This window comes from Gorilla gorilla, chromosome 8, assembly GCF_029281585.2.
Source record: "Gorilla gorilla gorilla isolate KB3781 chromosome 8, NHGRI_mGorGor1-v2.1_pri, whole genome shotgun sequence".
NCBI lineage: Eukaryota > Metazoa > Chordata > Mammalia > Primates > Hominidae > Gorilla > Gorilla gorilla.
This window is the reverse complement of record NC_073232.2, coordinates 14730726-14751083: the sequence shown is the minus strand read 5'-3', so window position 1 is coordinate 14751083 and position 20358 is coordinate 14730726. Positions and strand designations below refer to the sequence as shown.

Sequence of the window (20358 nt, the reverse complement as noted above, 5' to 3'; positions counted from 1 at the left end):
CCTGGCTAATTTTGTATTTTTAGTAGAGACGGGGTTTCTCCATGTTGGTCAGGCTGGTCTCAAACTCCCGACCTCAGATGATCCGTCCGCCTTGGCCTCCCAAACACCTGGGATTACAGGCGTGAACCACTGTGCCTGGCCATAATTTTTGTATGTTTTAGTAGAGATCAGGTTTCGCCATGTTGGCCAGGCTGGTCTTAAACTCCTAGCCTCAAGTGATCTGCCCACCTTGGCCTCCCAAAGTGCTGGGGTTACAGGTGTGAGCCACTGTGCCCGGCCCCAGAACATTTATTATTTTATGTATTTATTTTTTTGAAACAGGGTCTCACTCTTGCTCTGGCTGGAGTGCAGTGGCATGATCATGGCTCAGTGTAGCCTTGACCTCCTGGGCTCAAGTGGTCCTCCTGCCTTAGCCTCCTGAGTAGCTGGGACTATAGGGATACACATGCCTATAATGGTGCAATTTAAAAATTTTTTTGTAGAAGTGAGGTCTTGCTATGCTGCCCAGGTTGGTCTTGAACTCCCGGACTCAAGCAGTTACCTCTCCTCAGCCTCCCAAAAGAGGCATATCCCACCATGCATGCCTATAGTGGTATAATTTTTTAAATTTTTTGTATAAATGGGGTCTTGCTATAATTGTCTAGGCTGGTCTTGAATTCCTGGGCTCAAGCAGTCATTTCTCCTCAGTGTCCCAAAGTCTTAGCACTACAGGCGTGAGCCACTGCACCCAGCCAAGAACATTTATAATTCATGGGAGGAGGTCAAAATACCAACATTAAAAAGAGTTTGGAAGAAGTGAGTTTTAACCCTCTTAGATCACTTTCAGAGATTAAGACTTCAAGACTTTTGACACTTCTGAAACTACTAATAGCCTGTTGTTGAATGGAGGACATACGGATAACATAAATAGCTAAGTAGTTGATTAACATTTTGTATGTGATTTTTTTTTTTTTTTTGAGACTGAGCTTTGCTCTTGTTGCCCAGGCTGGAGTTCAATGGTGTAATCTTGGCTCACTGCAACTTCCACCTCCCAAGTTCAAGCGATTCTCCTGCCTCAGCCTCCACAAGTATCTGGGATTACAGGCATGCACCACCACACCTGGCTAATTTTTTGTATTTTTAATAGAGATAGGGTTTTACTGTGTTGGTCAGGCTGGTCTTGAACTTCTGATTTCAGGTGATCCACCTGCCTCGTCCTCCCAACGTGCTGGGATTACAGGTGTGAGCCACCGCACCTGGCCTTGTGATAATGTATTATATACTGTGTTCTTACAATCAAGTAAGCTATAGAAAAGACAGTGCCCCTAAGAAAATGATAAGGAGGAGAAAGTACATTTACAGTACCATACTGGACTTACTGATACCAAAAGTTTAGGTTGTATGTGTATGAGATGAATTGTCTGTCTGAAATGGCGGGCAACTGCAGCCGCAGACCTGAAGTCAGTTGGTACGTTTCAAGGAATTCAACTTTTTCTTGTAATGTCATGACTTTGCTTCTTGGGAGCACTTCCAGCATCAGTGGCATTCCCTGTGGGTCCTACATTTTACTCAGTATTTATGGTGTTGCACTAAACACGATGAAAAATATGTGAGAACAAGGAGAGATCACTTTTTACTGTGACAGATAATTTACTGGAGAGGTGAACTGCTCATGCAGAGATGATTATTGTCACATAGAGTTTTAAGATACTCAAACACTTGAGCTCACCACATTAGCAACAAAAGGTGGCTACAGAGTTATTACAGTAGTACAGCATATACTGCAGTTAATCTTCTGCAGTTAAGACTTAATACTACATCTTTCTTTGTTTACAGTGGCACCGTGTATGGTCTGTGTTTGTGTGCCTAAGTTTTGTGATTAAATTTTAACTTTGAAATAGAATTGTATATATTTATGATAGTAAATAATATCTACATATATTTTAGCATTCATGACATACATAACTTTTTTCTAATTTTTTTGGTATTCTAGGCTATGCGGTTCATCTGCAAGTTTTTTCAAATTGTCACAAATCTGCCGGGCATGTTGCTGTGCACCTGTAATCCTAGCCACTTGGTAGGCCAAGGCAGGATTGCTTGAACCCAGGCATTTGAGGCTGTACTGTGCTATGTTCACACCTGGGAATAGTCACTGCACCTCTAGCCTGGACGATATATGCTTATATAGCAAGACCCTGTCTCTTAAAAAAAAAATCATTTGGCCGGGTACTGTGGCTCATGGCTGTAATTCTAGCACTTTGGGAGGTTGAGGTGGGTGGATCACTTGGGCCCGAGAGTTTGAGATCAGCCTGGGCAACATAGCAAGACCCCTGTATCTACAAGAAATAGAAGAAAAATTAGCTGAATACCCTGTAGTCCCAGCTACTCAGGAGGCTGATGCAGGAAGATTGCTTGAGCCCAGGAAGTTGGTGGCTGCAGTGAGCCGTGGTTGCGCCACTGCACTCTAGTCTGGGTGACAGATATCTTATCTCAAAAAGGAAAAAAAAAAATCAAGTAAAATAAAATGTAGAACTGAAAGAAAAAACAAACCTGGCTGGGCATAGTGGCTCATGCCTGTCATCCCAGCACTTTGGGAGGCTGAGGCAGGCGGATCACTTGAGGTCAGGAGTTCGACACCAGCCTGTCCAACATGGTGAAACCCCATCTCTACTAAAAATACAAAAAAAAAATTAGCCAGGTCTGATGGTGCATGCCTTTAATCCTAGCTACTCGGGATGCTTAGGTGGGAGTATTGCTTGAACCTCGGGGGCAGAGGTTGCAGTGAGCCGAAATCGCGGCACTGCACACTCTAGCCTGGGCGACAGAGTGAGACTCCTTTAAAAAAAAAAAAAAAAAAGAACAACATGCAAACCTCCAAAAATTTTTTCAGTACATTTATTGACAAGAAAAAATCTACATCAAGCTTGTCCAGTCTGTGGCCTATGGGCTGCATGTGGTCCAGGGTAGCTTTGAATGCAGCCCAACAGAAATTTGTTAACTTTCTTAAAACATAAGATTTTTTTTCACAATTTTTTTAAAGCTCATTAGCTATCGTTAGTGTATTTTATGTGTGGCCCAAGGCAATTCTTTTTCTTCCAGTGTGGCCCAGGGAAGCCAAAAAATTGGACACCTCTGATCTATATAAAAAGTGGCAGTTCAGATGTGTTATTCAAGGGACAACTGTAAATACAGAAAGGCATATCCCATGGTGATCCATTGCTGTGGGGGAAAGAGGAAGGAGGGAGTGTGAGAAGGACGCTTTAAATAAGGTGATCTGGGAAGGCATCAGCATAGATAAATAGTAGTTGTAAAAAATGACACAGTAGGGACTAGGTGCAGTGGCTCACACCTGTGATTGCACACTTTAGGAGCCTGGGAGTTTGAGTCCAGCCTGGGCAACATGGCGAGACCTTGTTTCTATGGAAAAAAAAAACACACAGTAGGAAACACATCATTGATTTGAACTTTTTCAATTAGGAGTTTTTCAGAATGAGCACTGGGTGTTTGAAGTATTTGTAATACAATTATATCTGGTTCTCATGCCGTTAACAGCTAGTCATTGAGATCACTATTTGGCGCCATGCATAGCAACATGGAAATAAGGGATGGAAAAACAGCCAGGACGTCTCTACTGTGCTGTGTAAAACAGGAGTGGCACTGATTTCTATCCCTCTCTGGGTAAGGATCAGGTAATGGAGGAAAATGAGAGGAAAGAGAAGGAAACATGATAGATTTTTATTTCGATTAAAACAAAAGTTGGTAACAGCAACTCAGGTTTCTATTAAATAAACAAAAGTTGGGAGATACTCCAAAATAACTGTTAGTAATAGCTTTAGGTTCTGACAGGCTGTGCCGACCGGAATATGGTACCTAAGTTTTAAGTGCATTGAAATAGTGATTCATGTTTCCTTTTGCCTGTCTTATACCCAACTCTTACAACTACACTTGTGTCTTAAGTATAGTGCTGATGTGGTAATAGGATATTTCTATTCAGCCTTATGCCTTTACTGTGTGTGCATTCTGTCCATTTAAAAGGCTGAGTTGTAAATCTTAATTTTAAAAAATTAAATGTAGTCAGTTGTCATTAATAGCCTCATGTTTCTTTTTTTTTTGAGATGGAGTCTCGCTCTTGTTGCCAAGGCTGGAGTACAATGGTGCAATCTCGGCTCAGTGCAATCTCTGACTCCTGGGTTTATCAAGCGATTCTCCTGCTCCAGCCTTCCAAGTAGTTGGGATTACAGGCGTGCGCCACCACACCTAGCTAATTTTGTATTTTTAGTAGAGACGGGGTTTCACCATGTTGGTCAGGCTGGTCTTGAACTCCTGACCTCAAGCGATCCACCCTCCTCAGCCTTCCAAAGTGCTGGGATTATAGGCGTGAGCCACTACGACCCGACCAGCCTCATGGTTTTAATTTTCAGTTTTGTTGGCTGGAAAATGATCTTGGATATAATATTAAATCTATCAAAACATTAAGCTGTCAATAGAAACATTTGAGAGTTTGTTTTTAAAACTGTAGTTGTATTTTAAAAATAGCTGTACAGGTTAGGAATGGGGGGAGAAGGGAGATAAAATCAGAACATTTTCTTTTTTATTGGCTATTTGTCTATCATCTATGATTAGTTGAAATACAGCCTAGTAATAAAAGCTGAGGATTTATAAAGTGGTAATTTGTAGCTTCTTCATCTGTTTTTTAGTGTAAAATGCAGCGAATTGGTTGCTTATGTAGGACTTCAGTAAAGTAAGTGACTAGCAGCAGTAGCAGCAGCATCTAAATTTTATCGAGGTCAATTTGTTCTTGTTATCTTAAGCTGTTATCATTAAATGCCCGGTTGTATCTTAGCATACAGAGGCAGAAAAGGGAGAGCATTCAGAATTTAGGCAATTGGCTGAGCGTAGATCAGAGTTGTCAAAGGAAGACTCTTCAGATGGATGGCTTCATGGATACTTGTTCAGAGTCACATTTACCTTGTACCTAGTAAGAAACATAATTTGACATTTTTCATTCAGTTAAGTAGTAGTTTTAATTACTTGTAATTGTAGGGTAAAATTGAAGACTTTATAAGTAACCTGTTATAATCGTGTCAGTTGAAAGTGTTGTGAAACTGGAAGCCATGCTGTCCAAACTCCCATATCTTAAATTGCATCCTGCATTTTAGGCGCGGTGGCTCATGCTTGTAATCTCAGCATTTTGGGAGGCCGTGGTGGGCGGATCACCTGAGGTCAGGAGTTTGAGACCAGCCTAACATGGTGAAACCTTGTTTCTACCAAAAGTACAAAAATTAGCTGGGCGTAATGGCGGTTGCCTATAATCCCAGCTACTTGGGAGGCTGAGACAGGAGAATCGCTTGAACACGGGAGGCAGAGGTTGCAGTGAGCTGAGATTGCGCCATTGCACTCCAGTCTAGGCGACAGAGCAAGACTCCGTCTCAAAAAAAAAAAAAAAAAAAAAAAATTGCATCCTGCATTTTGATAACAAGGCATGTTTAAACTTTGCTTTCATACTTTGTTCTCCTCAATGTCTGATTGTGAGTGTGCTTTTTGAAAAATACTTTTTTATTTAGGCCTAATGGGATTGTTTGAAAAACGTCGCTTCAGGAAATTCCTAGTGTATGTTGCCAACTTCGATGAAAAAGATCCGAGAACTTTTGAAGGCATTGATCCTAAGAAGACCACAATGCGAGATGTGTATAAGAAATTTGATTTGGGTCAAGATGTTATAGATTTTACTGGTCATGCTCTTGCACTTTACAGAACTGATGAGTAAGTATTTTGGTTTTTTGATTTGTATTTTTCTTGAAATTCTCACTAAATTTCCCAAGTCTTCCAAGTGGAAATTCTAACAAAACAAATACTTAGCCATATTGCACTATGAATGAAGAGGTTCTAGTCGAAATTAGTGTTGGGACCTTTTAAGTGATTTAAACATAAAGGTAGTGGGCCAGGCGTGGTGGCTCACGCCTGTGATCCCAGCACTTTGGGAGGCCAAGTTGGGTGGATCATTTGAGGTCAGGAGTTCAAGACCAGCCTGGCCAACATGGTGAAACCCCCTCTCTACTAAAAATGCAAAAATTAGCTGGGCGGTAGTGGTGCACCCCTGTAATTCCAGCCACTTGGGAGGCTGAGGCAGAAGAATCACTTGAGCCTGGGAGGTGGAAGTTGTGGGGAGCCGAGATTGCACCACTGCACTCCAGTCTGGGCGACAGAGTGAGACCCTGTCTCAAAAAACAAAAAAGAAGATAATGGATTGAAATCACTTCCAAAAAAATTATAAATTGAACACCATGAATGAAAACTAAAGCCCTTTCCTAATACTCATTTCCTTTCTTCCAGCTACTTAGATCAACCGTGTTATGAAACCATTAATAGAATTAAACTTTACAGTGAATCTTTGGCAAGATATGGCAAAAGCCCATACCTTTATCCACTCTATGGCCTTGGAGAACTGCCCCAAGGATTTGCAAGGTAAGAGCCTGTGTTTAAAACCTCAGTGATCCAAAACCTCATCTTCAACATAATGTGTATATGAGATATAGTTTAAATAATGAGATGAGATCAGTCTATGAGTAATAAGATGCTTTTTGTTTTTATTGAAATAAAATTAACATATAATGATATGCACGGATCTTCAGTTAAAAAAAAAATCCAGTTTTATACAACTGTAGCTGATGTGCTCTTGTAAGTGCCAACTCTTGGCTGGAGGCCAGCCAATACAAAACCAGCGCACTTAACAAAAATACAACCAAGGACCTTCACAGAATCTACTTCACACCCCTGCTACCTCCACCGGAGTAAGTGCTGGTATCCACGCCTGAGAGACCTGGAGACAGATCACATCACAGGACTCTTGGCAGACACTCTCCAGTACCAGCTTAGAGCCTGATTATCTCCACTGGGCGGCTAGATCCAGAAGAGAAATAACAATCACTGCAGTTTGGCTCTCAGGAAGCCCCATCCCTAGGGGAAAGGGGAGAGCACCACATCAAGGGAGCATCCCTGTGGGACAAAAGAATCTGAACAGCAGCCCTTGAGTTCCAGATCTTCCCTCTGACATAGTCTATCCAGATGAGAAGGAACTGGAAAAACAACTGGGGTAATATGACAAAACAGGGTTCTTTACACTCTGAAAAGGTCACACTAGCTTACCAGCAAGGGATCTAAACCAAGACAAAAATCTCTGAATTGCCAGAAAAAGAATTCACAGGGTCATTATTAAGCCAATCAAGGAGGCATGAGAGAAAGGTGAAGTCCAACTTAGCAAAATAAAAAAAGTGATACAGGATATGAATGGAAAAATTTCCAGGAAAATAGCATAAATAAATAATCACAACTTCTGAAAATCAAGGGACACACTTAGAGACATGCAAAATGCACTGGAAAGTCTCAGCAATAGAATAAGTAGAAGAAAGAATTTCAGAGTTCGAAGACAAGGCTTTTGAATTAGCCCAATCTGACAAAGACAAAAAAGAATAAAAAAAAATGAACGCAGCTTCCAATAAGTTCATTAAACAACCAAGCCTAAGAATAATTGGTGTTCCCAAGGAAGAAGAGGAATCTGAAAGTTTGGAAAACAAATTTGAGGGATTAATTGAGGAAAACTTCCACGGCCTTGCTAGAGATCTAGACATCCAAATACAAGAAGCTTAAAGAACACCTGGGAAATTCATCACAAAAAGATCATCACCTAGGCACATAGTCATCAGGTTAACTAAAGTCAAGATGAAGGAAAGAATCTTAAGAGCTGTGAGTCAAAAGCCTCAGGTAACCTGTAAAGGAAAACCTATCAGATTAACAGATTTCTCAGCAGAAACTCTAAAAGCTAGAAGGGATTGGGGTCCTATCTTTAGCCTCCTTAAAACAGTTATCAGCCAGTAATTTTGTATCCAGTGAAACAAAGCTTCATAAATGAAGGAAAGTAGTCTTTTTCACACAAACAAGTGCTGAGAGAATTTGCCACTACCAAGCCAGCACTACAGGAACTGCTAAAAGGAGCTCCAAATCTTGAAACAAATTCTCAAAATACCAAAATTGTATCTCCTTAAAGCATAAATCACACAGGACCTATAAAACAATAACACAATGAAGAAGAAAAACAAGGTGTTCAGGCAAACAAATAGCACGATGAATAGAATAGTACCTCAAATCTCAATACTAATGTTGAATGTACATGGCCTACATGCTCCACTTTAAAGATACAGAGTAGCAGAATGGATAAGAACTCATCAACCAAGTATCTGCTGTCTTCAAGAGATTCACCAGACACAAAAGGACTCAAACTTAAGGTAAAGGGGTGGAAAAATATATTTCATGTAAATGGACACCAGAAGCGAGCAGGAGTAGCTATTCTTGTATTTTTTATTTTATAACTATATATATTTAAAAAAAAATCAGTTTGATAAATTTATAGACCTATCCCTGTCCTGGGCTTAACTAAAACCTGAGTGAAGGTATAGAACATTTTCCTCACCCCATAAAGTTGCCTTGTGTCACCTCATAATGAATACTGCCCCCCATCCCCAGCAACCACCGCTGTGATTTCTGTCACTATAGATTACTTTTGCTTGTTTTCAAAGTTCATGTAAAAGGAATAATGCAATATGTTCTCATTTGTGTCTTTTTCATTTTTTGAGATTCATCCATATTGATGCATGTGCCAGTAATTCTTTTTTTTGGAGATGGAGTTCCACTCTTGTTGCCCAGGCTGGAGTGCTGTGGTGCAGTCTCAGCTCACTGCAACCTCCACCCCCTGGGTTCCAGTGATTCTTCTGCCTCAGCCTCCCAAGGAGCTGGGATTACAGGCATGCGCCACCACATCTGGCTAATTTTTTATATTTAGTAGTGATGGGGTTTCACCATGTTGGTCAGTCTGGTCTTGAACTCCTGACCTCAAGTGATCCACCCACCTTGGCCTCCCAGTGTGCTGGGATTAGAGGTGTGAGCCATTGTGCCTGGCCAATTCTTTTTTTTTAATTGTTGAGTAGAATTCCTTTGTATGAATTATATGAGCATATAATTCTCCTTTTGGTGGACATCTAGTTAGTTTTCAGTTTTTGGCTATTATGAATGAAGGCACTGTGAAATTTTTATGTAAAACACTTTCTGTGGGGATATAGGTTTTCATTTCCTTTTGAGTAAATACTGGGAGTGAAATTGCTGACTGATGTGGCAGATAGAAGTCTGAATTCATAAGAAACTGTAAAACAGTGTTCTGGAGTGGTTGTGTCATTGTGTATACACTCAGCAGTGTGTGAGAGTTCTAGTTGCTCCACATCTTTGTCAACATTTAGTATTGTAAGTTTTTAATTTTAATTGCCCAAGTGGGTGTGAAACGCTGTCTCATTATGGTTTTAATTTGTATTTCTTGACTCATGTTGCTCACCTTTTCATGAGCTTATTGACCATTTGTATAATTTTGTGCTGTGATTGTTGAAGTCTTTTGCACATTTCTAAAGACTGGATTGTCTTTCTGTTTTTGACTTGTAGGAGATCTTGGTGTATTCTGGTGGCAAGTCTTTTGTCATATATGTATTAAGAATATTTTCTCCCAGTTTATGGCTGGTCTTTTGATAAGCATAAGTGTTAACTTTTTTTTTGAGATAGAGTCTTGCTCTGTTGCCCAGGCTAGAGTGCACTGGCATGATCTTGGCTCACTGCAACCTCTGCCTCCCAGGTTCAAGCAATTCTCATGCCTCAGCCTCCTGAGTAGCTGCGACTACATGCATGTGCCACCACGCCTGGCTAATTTTTGTATTTTGGGTAGACGGGGTTTTGCCGTTATTGAACAGGCTGGTCTCTAACTCCTGACCTCAAGAGATACGCCTGCCTTGGCTTCCCAAAGTGCTGGGATTACAGGCATGAGCCACAGCGCCTGGCCTAGAAGTGTTACATTTTGATGAAGTCCAGTATATCAAAGAAAAATTTTTTTTAATGTTTATAGCCTTTTGGGTCCTATTTTAGAAGTCTTTTTTTTTTTTTTTTTTGGAGACAGAGTCTGGGTGTTTTGCCCAGGCGGGACTGCAGTGGCACTGTCTCGGCTCACTGCAAGCTCCGCCTCCTGGGTTCACGCCATTCTCCTGCCTCAGCCTCCTGAGTAGCTGGGACTACAGGCACCTGCCACTGCGCCCGGCTAATTTTTTGTATTTTTAGTAGAGACGGGGTTTCACTGTGTTAGCCAGGATGGTCTCGATCTGGTGACTTCATGATCCACCTGCCTCGGCCTCCCAAAGTGCTGGGATTACAGGCGTGAGCCACCGCGCCTGGCCCTATTTTAGAAGTCTTTTACTTGCCCCCAAGGGCACAGAAATACTCTCCTATTGTCTTTTTTTTTTTTTTTTAGAAGTTTTATAATTTCATCTGTGCATTTAAATCTGATTCATCTTGAGACAGTGTTGGTGTGTGGGATGAGGTAAGACTTGAGGTTCTTTTTTTTTCACATACGAATATTTAGTTGTTTTAGCTGCATTTGTTGGAAAGACTTCCTTTTCTAGGTAGTCGTGGTGCCTTTGTGGGAGATCAGTTGGCTACATATGAGTTTGTTTTGGGACTCAGTTTTGTTTCAGTGATTTGTATTTCCTATGCCAGTACTACACTGTCTGGATAATTATAGTTTTATATTAAGTCTTGAAGTAGGTGATAACACTTTCGCCAACTTTTTCTTCAGAATTTGTCTTGGGTGTTCGCATTTCCATATATGTTTTTAAAATCAGGTTGTCAATTTCTAGAAAACATGCTTGTTGGGATTTTGGTATTGAGTTAAATTTGTAGATGAGTTTGGAGAAAATGATCATCTTAATTATGCTGAGTCTGCCAGTCCATAAATATGATTGTTCTCCATGTGGTTTTCTTCTCAGCAGTGTTTTACAGCTTTCATTGTAGAGATCTATCACATTTTTGTTCAATCTCTTTGTACTGATGCCGCTGTTAATGTATTTTGTATTGATGCTGCTGTTAATGAAATTGTCTTAATTTTATGTTGAAATTGTTTGCTGCTGGTATACAGAAATATAATTGTATGTTGACGTTGTATCCTATGATCTTGTACTTAAGTTTTACTAGTTCACTTACTAGTTTTTCTAGTTTTATATATTTCTTAGAATTATCCTTCTACACAGTCATGTCATCTGTGAATAAAGAGATTCTTCTTTTATAACTTTTATGTGTTTTTCCCCCACTTACCTTTATTGCACTTGTTAGGACTTCCTGATAATGTCGCAGGGATGAGAATGGACGTCCTTGCTTTGTTCCCAGTTTTACGGGGAATCTAGTAAATATTTTACTATTAAATATGTTTTCTATAGTTTTTTTTTTTTGTAGATGGTTTTGTCACATTAAGTTCACTTACATTTATAGTTTGGTCTTTTTTTTGTTTGTTTGTTTGTTTTTTTTTTTTTGGAGACACGATCTTACTCTGTCACGCATGCTAGAGTGCAGTGGCATGATCTTGGCTCATTGCAACCTCTGCCTCCTGGGCTAAAGGGATCTTCCCATCTCAGCCTCTTGAGTAGTAGGGACTACAGGCATGCACCACCCCACCTGGCTAACTTTTGTATTTTTGTAGAGATGGAGTCTCACCATGTTGCCCAGGCTGGTGTTGAACTTCTGGGCTTAAGTGAGCATGGTGGCTCATGCCTGTAATTGCAGCACTTTGGGAGGGTGAGGTGGGTGGATTGCTTGAAGCCCAGGAGTTGGAGACCAGCCTAGGCAACCTGGCGAAACCCTGTCTCTAGAAAAACACAAAAAATTAGCTGGGTGTGGTGATGCATGCCTGTAGTCCCAGCTATTCGGGAGGCTGAGTGGGAGGATCCCTTGAGCCTGGGAGGTTGAGACTGCAGTGAGCCGTGATCATACCACTGCATTTCAGTGTGGGTGACAGAGCAGGACCCTGTCTCTTACAAAAAAAAAAAAAGCATCAAACTTTTTTTTTTCCCCTCTCTGTGCTTCTTATCGGAGAATGCCTGTTCATGTGGCTTCAAGTTTACTGACCTTTTCTGCTATTTTCAATAGGCTGTTAATCTCATTCAGTGAATTTTAATTTTTTTATACTGTCTAGATCTAGAGTTCCCATTTTCTATAGTTTTCTTTTTTCTTATTTTTTTTTTTTTTGAGACGGAGTCACCCAGGCTGAAGTGCAGTGGCGCGATCTCAGCTCACTGCAACCTCCGCCTCCCGGGTTCAAGCGATTCTCCTGCCTCAGCCTCCCAAGTAGCTGGGATTACAGGCACATGCCACCACACCCGGGTAATTTTTGTATTTTTAGTAGAGATGGGGTTTCACCATGTTGGCCAGGATGGTCTCATCTCCCGACCTTGTGATCCGCCCGCCTCAGCCTCCCAAACTGCTGCTTTACAAGCTTGAGTCACCGTTCCTGGCCTATAGTTTTCATTTTTGTGATACTCTGTATTTACTTGACTCTTTTGAGTACATTTATAACAACATATTTATCCTTGAATATGTATCTTTGAACAAGGATATTTGTTCTGGAACATATTCTTGAACATATAATATCCTTGAACATATTTATAATAGCTGCTTTTAAACTGCGTATTTTAACATTTGGGCATCTGTTTCTATTGTTTGTTTTTCTGTTTTCTTTGGATCACAGTTTTCTGTTTCTTCCCATGTCTAGTAATGTTGGATTGTATACTGGACACATGAATTGATAGTTTGTTGAGATGCCGGGTTCTTCCTCTGAAAAGTTGGTTTTGGTTTGAGTAGGCAGTGAAATTTTTTATTGACTGTTCATCTTGCATTTGTGGAGACTGGATTTTACACCTTGTTAAAGTGGGTCGTTTTAGTTTTTCCTTTTGTTGTTTGCTGATTTTTTTAAATCACAATTTATTGATTTCTTACAGTCAGATACTGCCAACTAGCATTACTTCCACTCATGCATCATTAAAAGCAAAGGATATTTCCTCCTTGGTATTTTTAAATGATACATTATACAATAAACAAAGTTAGAACTTAAAATGCACCCTTATTAATTATGTAAACTGGTAATTTGTTTAAAAAAGCATAACTAATAATTTGGTTCCTTTCTTCATAAAATGGAAATTTAAATATTTCTCCTGATAGTCTTGAGGTGATCGTTAGTAGTGCAAAGTGTGGCACACACGTATAGTTTCATCTAGAAAGGTGTGTCTCTTACACAACTTATTTAAACAAAATGCGCATTAACAAAATGCATATAGTCAATGCATGAAAGAAAGCATGTTTCAATTACAAGGCAGCCCCTCGGGCCACCATATTATTTAAGTTTTGCATGATCATTTATGGCATTATAGATTAATTAAGCATAACATACTTTTATACTTTTTTTTAAAATTATACTTTAAGTTCTGGGGTACATGTGCAGAATGTGCAGGTTTGTTGCATAGGTATACATGTGCCATGGTGTTTTGCTGTGCTCATCAACCCATCATCTACATTAGGTACTTCTAGTGCTATCCCTCCCTAGCCCCCATCCCCTGACAGGCCCCGGTGTGTGATGTTCCTCTCCCTGTGTCCATGTGTTGTCATTGTTCAACTCCCACTTATGAGTGAGAACATGCGGTATTTGGTTTTCTGTTCCTGTGTTAGTTAACTGAGAATGATGGTTTCCAGCTTCATCCATGTCCCTGCAAAGGACATGAACTCATCCTTTTTTATGGCTGCATAGTATTCCATGGTGTATATGTGCCACATTTTCTTTATCCCATCTATCATTGATGGATATTTGGGTTGGTTCCAAGTCTTTGCTATTGTGAACAGTGCTGCAGTAAACATATGTGTGCATGTGTCCTTATAGTAGCATGATTTATAATCCTTTGGGTATATACCCAGTAATGGGATTGCTGGGTCAAATGGTATTTCTGGTTCTAGATCCTCGAGGAATCGCCACACTGTCTTCCACAGTGGTTGAACTAATTTACACTCCCACCAACAGCGTAAAAGTATTCCTATTTCTCCACATCCTCTCCAGCATCTGCTGTTTCCTGGCTTTTTAACGATCACCATTCCAGCTGGCGTGAGACAGTTTCTCACGTGGTTTTGTGGTTTTGATTTGTATTTCTCTAATGACCAGTGATGATGAGCTTTTTTTCATGTTTCTTGGCTGCATAAATGTTTTCTTTTGAGAAATGACTGTGTTGAGATGGAGTCTCACTCTGTCACCCAGGCTGGAGTTGGAATGGCATGATCTTGGCTCACTGCAACCTCCGCCTCCTGGGTTCAAGCAATTCTCTCACTTCAGCCTCCTGAGTAGCTGGGATTTCAGGCACCTGCCATCATGCCCGGCTAATTTTTGTATTTTTTGTAGAGATAGTGTTTCACCATGTTGGCCAGGCTGGTCTTAAACTCCTGACCTCAGGTGATCCACCCGCCTTGGCCTTTCAAAGTGCTGGGATTACAGGCGTGAGCCACCGTGCCTGGCATAACTTTTATGCATTTTAACCCTGAAGACAAGAAAAGTAATTGTTGCTTGAAAAAATTATTCTATGTAGCCATTTGGTTTGTATCTGGAGAAACTGAACCTCCATGAATTTAGTGTGTACTAAGTTGGAATCATTAGCTCAAGTCAGTGAATCAGATACATTTCACAGTGACTGTTTGCCAAGTCCTGGCAATGCCTCTTCTCTCACAGTCCGCCAGATGAACCATTTCCGGGATTACCCTTCTATGTGGTTTTCCCTTTTAATTTTTTTGCTGGGTTAACTGTTATCGCATTATTTCCTCTTCTCCCCTCTTCTATGGCCTTCCATTTTAATTATTCATAAATCCTTTCAGAATATCCTCAGCTCCATAAGGGGAAGTTCTGGAGATGGAAAATCCAAGGGAGGAAGATTGGGGATTGGAATGTCCTTGGCTTTCCTGGTATTTGCTGCAAACTTCTTCCAGGTTAAAGAGGCTGTAGCAGTTTCTGAATGTGGCGGCAAGCTCCATAACTCTGACTTTTCTACAAAATCAGCATCTACATCCAGCTCCTTTTCTATTGGACCATTTAGAAGTCTGCCCTTTTCAACCTTGAGTTGTTTATTTTCTTTTCATTCTCAGCCACAAGGAATTCTACATGCCTCTTCAAATCTGCTTCTCTATAATTGTTTTATCTTTCGGGCCTTTGCTTCTAATACATGGCTCTGCTGGCTCACTCTTTTGCTAAAGTAAAAATAGTAGTGTGTCTGGATCCCTGTCAAAGATCCCTTGAATCTCAGGCAGGCATTTCTCTGTGAAAGGGCTGTACTTCTGAGAAAGGGGGCTCTGGCTCTCTGCATCCTCAGCAGAGGGTTTGTGAGATGGGCAGCTACATCCTGTGTTCTGCTGGGCTTTCAATCTTTCTTCACAGTGGGCCCTTTTCCACCTGTCTTGGATGAGGAGGCGCTGTTTCCTATTCCTTTGCAATTCCAGTGAAAAATGAACCTGCTCAGACTGTCAGCTTCACGGCTTCTGAAGGATATGCCGCAGCCTTTTTGTGACAAGAAATAGCTTCTTTGTAGTTGCTGATAAATGGTCTGTTCATCTTCTCTGTTGATGAGCCAGGTTGAGGGATCCATTATTTTCATAGACCCCGGGGTAAGCGGCAGCCTTAGGAAGGGGAGCAGTGGCGCAGGGGAGCATGGAGGGGACTGCAGGGAAGCGCGATGCAGCCGCAGAGACTGTGGCCCCTCTCTGCGTTCAAGAGCCAGCAGTGGGGCGCAGAGGGAGCAACAACCTCACCACTTCCTCCTCCAGCACTGCTCCACGGGCCTGCCACCTGCGCTGCTGCTGCTGCCACGCACGGTGCCATGACGTCACACGCGCAAGTGGCCTTTGCTTATTCTTAAACGTTACTCCTCTGGAGTAAGCAAGCTCCTTTGAACATGGCAATTTTAAACTTCAAACACATTTTTTCTTCTGCCCTTCCTCTATAATCTCTGCTAACCTCTTTGAGCCTTTCAGCTGTTTATTTCTGGTGTATTCCTTGGCTTCTCCCTCCTGTGTGAGCACTTCTGGAGGTAGTTAAGGATTTGAAGAGATTTTATCATAGATTTGTTGGCTCCTTCTTTTGAGGCTCCCTCTTTTGTGAAATTTTCCCCTACAATTTTCATCTCCTCTGGCCGCCCCAAATTCTGTCACATCTCAAATCAATAGGACTGCAGGCATTGTGCTTCTGTTGTAGCTGTACCATGTTGCAAGGACTAGGGAAGTTGCTGCCTGAGGGGAAAACCATATAAACTACATAAAGCTCTCACCCACTTGGTTCCTTTCAAGAGTTTCTTCAGTCTCTGGTTTTTGCTGCTTTAAGTCATTCTCCAGTGCTGCCTTTTTTCCCCGCTTCATTACTATCTTTTTTTGAGACAGCATTTTGCTTTGTTACCCGGGCTGGAGTGCAGTGGTGTGATCACGACTTACTGCAGCCTCGACCTCTCAGGCTCAAGTGATGCTGCCACTTCAGCATTCCGGGTAGCTGGGACTACAGATGAGTGCCACCGTGCCTGGTTAGTTTTTGTATTTGTTGTAGAAACAGGGTTTCAGCATGTTGCCAAGGCTGGTCTTAAACTCCTGCGTTCAAGCCATCTGCTGGCCTCGGCTTCCCAAAGTGGTGGCATTAGGCATGAACCACTGCCTTCAGTTCCTTCTGATAGTGTTTTAAGTCCATAGTTTTATTTATATGCCAGAGGATTAGACTAATATAGCTATTACTGGTCAGCCCTTCCCTTGGCCTTGCCCTTGCCCTTCCCCTTCCCCTTCCCCTGGGTGTGAATCCAGAGAAATGGCAGATTTGCCTCTGATGTGGATAGTCCCGCGACTGCACAAGGCCATTTTAGAACACACACACAAGGAAAAACAGGAGAATAGACAGTGTGGGGTTTTGGGAAAGAGCCGATTTTAGTTGAAGAAGCAGAGTAAAACCCAGACATCGCATGGCTTTAGGCTTTAGCCTCACCACACTCGCGAGTCTCCTGTCCAGGAGGGCCATTAGTGTCTCAGGTCTGCTCAGTGTGGACCCCGAAGAGCCATCCGTCAGGGTGAGCGGAGGGATAAGCTATGGATGCAGAGCCGCTGCGGCCGAGAGGAACTGTTCCGGTGATTGGTTAGCAAGCGGGAGAGTGGAAAGGGGAGAAGAAAACCGCGTATGGGGGTTGAACGCCTCCAGCCAAAGAAAATGAGATGTAGAGGTCTCTTACTTCTAGGGAATGTATCCTGACAGTCACACAGCACCAAATGTGTTACTGGTGGAAGGTAGCCGAGTCACAGGCACCAAAATATGTTACCGTGCTGAGATGAATCCGTACGGGTCTGCAGCAACCTCAATTCTTTTCTCCTCAGAAGAAAGAATGACCAAGGGGCATAAAGTAGAAGGAGAGACTGAGGCAAGTTTTAGAGCAGGAGTGGACGTTTATTGAAAAGCTTTAGGGCAGGAATGAAAGGAAGGAAAGAAAGTACACTTGGAGGAGGGCCAAGTGGGCAGCTCGAAAGACAAGTGCCTGGTTAGTGATTTTTTTTTGACTTCGTATTTATAATTGATTATCAGTTTGTGTTTTTGACTCTGTTTTCATGCTTTAATCACTTCTAAGCTGACATCTTTCTAGAAGGAAATTGAACAAATGTATATTGTCTATAACTCATTAAGATCTAAGAAAGAGGACTTTAGGAGTTGAAACGACTATATATTATTAATTGGGATTTTAAAAATTTTCCAGGCTAAGTGCTATTTATGGAGGTACCTATATGCTGAATAAACCCATTGAAGAAATCATTGTGCAGAATGGAAAAGTAATTGGTGTAAAATCTGAAGGAGAAGTAAGTAGCTTTTAAAATGAAAAAAAATTACTATGTTCTTGTGAAGAAAGTTGTGTATTCTAAATACTGATTTTGGTGTGGACACTGATGCATATGATTTCTGTATGGGAAGTTAGTATTTATTGTGACTAAGGACTAATTACAGTGATTGTGCTTTGTTTTAAAAGCATCTTTTTGTTGTCAGTTATTTTAATATTGAAATATGCATTATGGGTGAGCTCTAAATAGTAAGTATTCTGTATGTATAGAGTTTGGGTTGTGCCTGTGTCCCAAATTTTCATTGAAATTGAACTGTACTTGCAGGCCACCTACACGGGTGGGGTTTTGAGCAGCATTTCTCAAATTTGAATTATATATAAAGCATCATTAATCTGGTTCTAGTGCATGTTCTAATCAGTAGGTCTGAGAAGGCTCTGCATTTTCTTGAAACCTCTTAGGTGATGTGGATGCTACTGAAAAAAAAATCACAAGGAAAAAAAGATCGTTTCCCTTTATCACCATATGAATTAATTCTTCTGCCATTTGACACTGTTACTATCTGCAACAGTTGTTGCAGTAGAGGATGCACTTCAAAGTGCACTGCTTTACTGTCTCACTGGAATTCTAAAAATCTAAGCTTTGTCTTTTTAACATTAAGCTGTGTAGGAATGTAGCAACCTCCTGGGTGGTGGGATGGGGGCATCTTCAGTTATTTAGGTCTCACTGGAAATGAAAGTTTGAGATCAGAGTTTGGTAGCTGGTGTAAGGGGACAATGAGTAAGGGAGAGAAAATACAGGACTGACTTGGGGCAAAAAAAGCCTGATAATAATTTGTGAAGCACATTTTCAAACTCATTTATTCCTTACAAGGATCCTAAGAGGCGGGTATTATGTCCAGGTTATACCTGGAGGCTTAAATGAAGAAACATCTACAAGGGCACACAATTTAATGAATGGCTGAGGTAGAATTGGAATCAAGGTGTTCCGCACCCACAGCCCTCAGTCGTTATACACTTGAGGATGTAAATTCCTGTGCTGGGTGATGTTAGATTTGTATGTTTTATCTACTAAAATGTTATTTAATTATTTATTTATTTGAGACATCAAATCGTTTTGCTCTGTCGCCGAGGCTGGAGTGCAGTGGCGTGATCTCAGCTCACTTCAACCTCCACCTTCCAGGTTCAAGTGATTCTCCTACCTCAGCCTCCCGAGTAGCTGGAATTACAGATGCATGCCACCATGCCTGGCTAATTTATGTATTTTTAGTAGAGAGGGGGTTTCACCATGTTGGCCAGGCTGGTCTCGAACTCCCGGCCCCAAGTGATCCACCCGCCTCAGCCTCCCAAAGTGTTGGGATTACAGGCATGAGCCACTGTGCCTGGCCTTCTAGACTGTTACTTAATTGGGTCTTTTGAACATATATTTTAGGCAACTTCTTTATAACCCCGTTTCATCTTGACTGTCGTAGTGTGATTGGCTTATCTGCTTTAAATGAAGTTACAAAGCACAAAAGAAGTCATATTTTGTTTGACATGTACATTACTAGGTTTTGTTAATGCTAACTTAATTCTCAGGTATATCAGCACAAATAGCACTGTTTACCATCCAGGTCCAACAAACTTCACTCAGCCACCTTTGTGGGGTTGGGGTCATCAGTATCACTGTCTTCCATCTCCACATCGTGTTCCACTGGAAGATCTTCATCAGGGACAGTAACGCTGCTTGTACTTTCAGCATAATAGTTGTTTAGGAGATAGAGATAAATGGTGTTTTTTTGTTTTTTTTTTCTTCTCAGTCGCCAGGCTGGAGTGCAGTGGCGCCATCTTGGTTACTGCAACTTCTGCCTCCCGGGTTCAAGCGATTCTCCTGCCTCAGCCTCTCCCAAGTAGCTGGGAGTACAGGCACGTGCCACCATGCCCAGCTAATTTTTGTATTTTTAGTAGAGATGGGGTTTCACTATGTTGGCCAGGCTGGTCTCGGTTTCTTGACCTCGTGATCTGCCTGCCTCGGCCTCCCAAAGTGCCGGGATTACAGGTGTGAGCCACCGTGCTCGGCCAGGGATAAATGTTTTAATCTGTCTTCTGAAAGTTATTTTTATTCTGTATTTTTCTTTTGTTTCATTCTTTGTGTTTCTGAAACTTCAGGGCTTTGATATGAAAGGGAAGGAGGCTATAATACATTTATCTTGCAATTCAAGTTTTTCTTAGGAAGCATAGCCTTAAGATGATAAGGATTTTAGTCTATGTAGAGTACATTTACTGAGCATTTATTTTTTGTCAGGACACCCACCTATAATGACAGACTTTTTTACACCATTTCATTTAGTTCACTAATGTCCAACCTTTTGGCTTCCCTGCGCCACACTGGAAGAGGAAGAATTGTCTTGGGTCACACATAAAATATGCTAACAGTAATGATAGCTGGAAAAAGGGTCTGTGCATAATTTCGTGATGTCTGCCACCACAAATAAGCAAAAATGTCCTTGCATTCAAGGGGCTGGACATGGCTGAATTTTAGTCCTAACAACAATCCTTTGAGGTTAGGTAGAGCCAGGATTTAAACCCTGAGCTGCCCAATTCTAAAACTTATACTTCTGAATACTGTGCAACACAGTTTTCCTAGTATTTGAATAGGATTTATGGTTCA

The 20358-nt window shown here is 41.3% G+C and overlaps 1 protein-coding gene and 1 pseudogene across 3 annotated transcripts in view; one reads left to right on the top strand and one right to left on the bottom strand.

Moving 5' to 3' along the window:
• GDI2 (GDP dissociation inhibitor 2) overlaps nucleotides 1-20358 on the top strand; it is a 48482-nt gene that overhangs the window by 22136 nt on the left and 5988 nt on the right. For all 3 annotated transcript variants that reach the window (XM_004049020.5, XM_055353153.2, XM_055353152.2), the window contains 3 exons: nucleotides 5544-5742; nucleotides 6313-6444; nucleotides 17634-17733. In XM_004049020.5, the coding sequence (XP_004049068.1) occupies nucleotides 5544-5742; nucleotides 6313-6444; nucleotides 17634-17733 (431 nt within the window). The remainder of the gene's footprint in view (nucleotides 1-5543; nucleotides 5743-6312; nucleotides 6445-17633; nucleotides 17734-20358) is intronic.
• Nucleotides 14716-15567, bottom strand: LOC101124132 (nuclear receptor-binding factor 2-like; annotated as a pseudogene).